The 5859-nt window shown below is 43.3% G+C and overlaps 1 protein-coding gene across 1 annotated transcript in view; it reads left to right on the top strand.

The window, feature by feature from the left end:
- Nucleotides 1-4263: 4263 nt before the first annotated feature.
- Nucleotides 4264-5859, top strand: part of prcp (prolylcarboxypeptidase (angiotensinase C)) — a 31314-nt gene continuing 29718 nt past the window's right edge. Inside the window, 1 exon segment of the mRNA XM_070439353.1 lies at nt 4264-4650. Coding sequence (XP_070295454.1) covers nt 4465-4650 — 186 coding nt within the window. The 5' untranslated portion in view covers nt 4264-4464.

The raw sequence follows: 5859 nt of genomic DNA, 5'->3' as shown, positions 1-5859 counted from the left end.
TGTTCCTTTTGTCCAGGTGGGAAAGGGCAGTGTGGAGTGCAATAGAGATTGCGTCATCTGTGGATCTGTTTGGGCAGTATGCAAATTGAAGTGGGTCCAGGATGTCTGTGATTATGGTGTTGACGTAAGCCATGACCAGCCTTTCAAAGCATTTCATGGCTACAGATGTGAGTGCTACAGGGCGATTTTCATTTAYACAGGTTACCATAGTGTTCTTGGGCACAGGCACTCGTGTGTCTGCTTGAGACATGTTGAGACATGTTGGTATTACAGACTGTGTCAGGGAGAAATGGAAAATGTCAGTAAAGACACTTGCCAGCTGGTCAGCCCATGTTCTGAGTACGCATCGTGGTAATCCAACCTGTGGCCTTGTGAATGTTAACCTGTTTAAAGGTCTTACTCACATTGGCTACGGAGACGGTGATCACACAGTCATCCAGAACAGCTGGTGCTCTCATGCATGGTTCAGTGTGTCTAGTCTCAAAGCCGAGTATAGAAGGTATTTAGCTTGTCTGGTAGGCTCGCGTCACTGGATAGCTCCTAGCTGGGTTTCCCTATGTAATCCATGATAGTTTGCAAGCCATGCCACAACCGACAAGTGTCAGAGCCGGTGTAGTAGGATTCAGCCTTGGTCTTGTATTGATGCTTTGCCTGTTCGATTGTTGGTCGGAGGGAATAGCGGGATTTCTTATAAGCTTCCGTATTAGAGTTCCGCTCGTTGAAAGCGGCAGCTCTAGCCTTTAGCTCGATGCGGATGTTTCCTGTAATCCATGGTTTCTGGTTGGGGTATGTACGTACAGTCACTGTGGGGATGATGTCATCGATGCACTTACTAATTAAGCCGGTGACTGWRGTGGTCCTCAATGCCATCGAATGAATCCCGGGACATATTCCAGTTTGTGCTAGCAAAACAGTCCTGTAGCTTAGCATCCGCTTCATCGGACCACTTCCGTATTGAGCGCGTCACAGGTACTTCCTGTTTGAGTTTTACTTGTAAGCAGGAATCAGGAGGATAGAGTTATGGTCAGATTTGCCAAATGGAGGAGGGAGAGCTTTATATGAGTCTCTGTGTGGAGTTGAGGTGATCTGGAGTTGTTTCACCTGTACAGTCGTGGCCAAAAGTTCTGAGAATGACACAAATATTAATTTTCACAAAGTCTGCTGCCTCAGTTTGTATGATGGCAATTTGCATATACTCCAGAATGTTATGAAGAGTGATCAGATGAATTGCAATGAATTGCAATTAAGTCCCTCTTTGCCATGCAAATGAACTGAATCCCCKAAAAACATTTCCACTGCATTTCAGCCCTGCCACAAAAGGAACTCCGCTGACATCATGTCAGTGATTCTCTCGTTAACACAGGTGTCAGTGTTGACGAGGACAAGGCTGGAGATCACTCTGTCATGCTGATTGAGTTCGAATAACAGACTGGAAGCTTCAAAAGGAGGGTGGTGCTTGGAATAATTGTTCTTTCTCTGTCAACCATGGTAACCTGCAAGGAAAACCGTGCCGTCATCATTGCTTTGCACAAAAAGGGTTTCACAGGCAAGAATATTGCTGCCAGTAAGATTGCACCTAAATCAACCATTTATCGGATCATCAAGAACTTCAAGGAGAGCGGTTCAATTGTTGTGAAGATGGCTTCAGGGCGCCCAAGAAAGTCCAGCAAGCGCCAGGACCGTCTCCTAAAATTGATTCAGCTGCGGGATCGGGACACCACCAGTACAGAGCTTGCTGACACGTATTTACATTGTAGATAAATAGTGAAGTCATCAAAACTATGAAATAACACGTATGGAATCATGTAGTAACCAAAAAAGTGTTAAACATATCAAAATATATTTTTTATTTTAGATTCTTCAAGGTAGCACCCTTTGCCTTGATAACAGCTTTGCACACTATTGGCATTCTCTCCACCAGCTTCACCTGGAATGCTTTTCAACAGTCTTGAAGGAGTTCCACATATGCTGAGCACTTGTTGGCTGCTTTTCTGTCACTCTGCGGTCCAACTCATCCCAAACCATCTCAATTGGGTTGAGGTCGGGTGACTGTGGAGGCCAGGTCATCTGATGCAGCACTCCATCACTCTCCTTCTTGGTCAAATAGCCCTTACACAGCCTGAAGGTGTGTTGGGTCATTGTCCTGTTGAAAAACAAATGATAGTCCCACTAAGTGCAAACCAGATGGGATGGCGTATCGCTGCAGAATGCTGTGGTAGCATTGCTGGTTAAGTGTGTCTTGAATTCTAAATAAATTAATGACAGTGTCACCAGCAAAGCACCATCACATCTTCTCCTCCTCCATGCTTCACGGTGGGAACCACACTTGCAGAGATCATCCGTTCACCTACTCTCCGTCTCACATGGCGGTTGGCACTAAAAATCTCAAATTTGGACTGATCAAACCAAATGACAGATTTCCACCAGTCTAATGTCCATTGCTTGTGTTTCTTGGCCCAAGCAAGTCTCTTCTTATTATTGGTGTCCTTTAGTAGTGGTTTCTTTGCAGCAATTTGACCATAAAGGCCTGATTCACACAGTCCCCTCTGAACAGTTGATGTTAAGATGTGTCTGTAATTTGAACTCTGTGAAGCATTTATTTGTGCTGCAATTTCTGAGGCTGGTAACTCTAATGAACTTATCTTCTGCAGCAGAGGTAACTCTGGGTCTTTCCTTTCCTGTGGCGGTCCTCATGAGAGCCAGTTTCATCAGAGGACTTGATGGTTTTTGCAACTGCACTTGAAGAAACTTTCAAAGTTCTTGAAAATGTACATAAATAGACACTGATAACATATGCTAGGGGGTAGAACAAATGACAGATTATACAAAGACCTTAAAAGAAACACACATATTGATTGTTCTAACAGCTTTCTTATTAGAAGAATGTTGAACGGTCTTAATGTACTCCTCGAATTCCTTCTAGAAAACACGGAAGAGTGTTTTTTTATTAGTGAATTTACATTTATTTTTCCATTATCACAATTAGATTTATGAGGTAAAATTGTTTTTCTTTATCTTTATTATGATTAAGGAAACCAAGCAGCACATTCTCTCATAACAAAATAAAAGTCATCAAGAATATTAACAATTATAAAACTATGAATATCTTTCCATAATTTCTTTCCATGTAAATATATGCTAAACTGTTTCTGGATGATCAACACAAAAAGTACAATCAATGTTAATGTCTTTTTTTGAGTTACTTCGGGTAATGATTGGCAGGGTAATACTTATGGATCATTCTGAAAGAGACCTCTGACCTTGTTAACAAGCAGGTATTTGTGTGGTAATAACCAGACTTTTTGACATTGTTAACAAGCAGGTATTTGTGTGGTAATAACCAGACTTTTCCCCCAACAGATATTAGCGACCAATCTATTCCAGTAACTTGTGACATAAGGAATGGAGACAATATCCCTTTGAAATAAAGCACGTATAGATCTGTTGTTCTGAGGGAGCAAGGAGAAACATATTTTCCCTGTTGGAGAGTCAACTGGATTAAGAGAGGGCAGGTCAACAAGGTGAGATCTGGCTACACCTCTATACAACATGACATTTCCAGATGGAATAGCATCAAAGACTATGGCCAACTCTCTAGGTGTTACAGGGATATTGTAACAAGTTAAAAATTCCTCCTTATTGAGTAACAATCCTTCTACATTTAAACAGTTGACTCACCAGCAGGAAATTATTATTGAACCAGTTCTTACAAATTAAAGCGGAGGAAAAATATGTTTAAATAACAACGACCACGCAATGAATAGTTGTCTATGAAAAGCAGATCATTTTGCCGGAATCTTATCAATGTTACATGATAGCTTCATTGTTCATCAATTTGCGACTAGCACGCATCACAGAGTTTCTAAACACAGAAGCGTAACATCGCGAGATTTATGAGAACGCTTGTGAAACAGACCATGCTGGTGTTTGGGGTTTGAGAAGTGAAACATTCGTCCTTAGTTGTTCATTTTCTCCAAATCTAAAGGCACAATTTACATTCGAGACAATTTCTTAAGTCGTTGAACATGTTATTACTCCAACGTCGTAAAAGTGATAAACTGACACGTTTTCATTTTCATCAAAAACAACTTCATTATCGAAGGAGTGCCTTTGATTTGACGGCTTGCACATGCGCAGTTCATCGCGATACGAACGTTAGACGCGATGACGTGTTTTTACACATGAGCGTAGCTAACAAACGTCGGCCTGACGTCGCCTAAAAGCCTTATAAGGGATTTCTATTGGAGAAGCAGTTTTAGTCTCTCGTCATACTGTACTGTCTTTGCATGCACTTTTGATTTGCTGACAGGCAACTTGACTTCCTCTTAGTGAGACATCAACAAATCTTAACTAGGTTCCTCCTTCCTACTCACCGCTGCACCATGCGACTGCAGCCCACACAGATCACTTTAAATAGACTGTCCTTACAGGTTTTTCTGTAGTATAGTCCTGGCCACTGCAGATATGAGGTCTGGAGGATTCGTTTCGGTATCCAGACCGGCCATAACGTCCATCGTTCTCATTTTAACGCTCTATTGTTGTCATGTGTTGGCGCTCAAGTCGCAACTTTTGACGAGGCATGGCGGGGTTACAGATCTCKATGCTCAGGACACCGTCATCAACTATGAAACATGCTATTTTGACCAGAAGGTACGTTTCTTTTTGGTTTAATAATATAATAAAGTTATTGACGGCTGTCATTATGTCTGTCAACAATCACTGTCTAGACACAAGGAAAAGCAAAGTTAAAAAGGTTTGTTTTAAGATCTATTTTAAATATGTCCACAGTTTTGTCCCCCTCAGGTTTTCTGTCAGGCTGTTCCAGAGACTGGGGGCATAGTAACTAAAGGCTGCCTCTCCATGCCTCTTGGTCCTAGGCTTTGGGATAGTTAAAAGGCTGTCTCTCCAGGCCTCTTGGTCCTAGGCTTTGGGATAGTTAAAAGGCTGTCTCTCCATGCCTCTTGGTCCTAGGCTTTGGGAAGTTTAAAAGGCTGTCTCTCCATGGATCCTGGTCCTAGGCTTTGGGATATTTAAAAGGCTGTCTCTCCATGCTTCTTGGTCCTGGGCTTTGGGATAGTTAAAAGGCTGTCTCTCCATGCCTCTTGGTCCTAGGCTTTGGGATAGTTAAAAGGCTGCCTCTCCATGCCTCTTGGTCCTGGGCTTTGGGATAGTTAAAAGGCTGTCTCTCCATGCCTCTTGGTCCTGGGCTTTGGGATAGTTAAAAGGCTGTCTCTCCATGTCTTCTTGGTCCTGGGCTTTGGGATAGTTAAAAGGCTGTCTCTCCATGCCTCTTGGCCTGGGCTTTGGGATAGTTAAAAGGCTGTCTCCAGGCCTTCGGTTCCTGGGCTTTGGGATAGTTAAAAGGCTGTCTCTCCATGCCTCTTGGTCCTGGGCTTTGGGATAGTTATACGGCTGTCTCTCCAGGCCTCTTGGTCCTGGGCTTTGGGATAGTTAAAAGGCTGTCTCTCCAGGCCTCTTGGTCCTGGGCTTTGGGATAGTTAAAAGGCTGTCTCTCCATGCCTCTTGGTCCTGGGCTTTGGGATAGTTAAAGGCTGTCTCTCCATGCCTTTGGTCCTAGGCTTTGGGATGTTATACGGCCGGCGCCAGAGGACCTGAGGGACCTACTGGATATATGTCTGACATGTATTGTGGTGAACAATTGTGGATTGATTTAAAAACCAATAGAAGAATCTTACAATGTATTCTAAAACTCACAGACAGCCAGTGCAGAGACCCTTTAAGAAAAAATGAGAGGTGCACGCGGACTCCGTACAGGTTGGGGTGGGTAGGCGCAACCAACGGGCGGGGTGGGGAGGGGGGGGGGGGGGGGTAGCAAACTTGACAATATACACACGGACT

Source organism: Salvelinus sp. IW2-2015, unplaced genomic scaffold (genome assembly GCF_002910315.2).
Source record: "Salvelinus sp. IW2-2015 unplaced genomic scaffold, ASM291031v2 Un_scaffold1587, whole genome shotgun sequence".
In the NCBI taxonomy this organism is placed as follows: domain Eukaryota; kingdom Metazoa; phylum Chordata; class Actinopteri; order Salmoniformes; family Salmonidae; genus Salvelinus; species Salvelinus sp. IW2-2015.
Note: the sequence above shows the minus strand (reverse complement) of the source record. Positions and strands in the feature narration are given on the sequence as shown.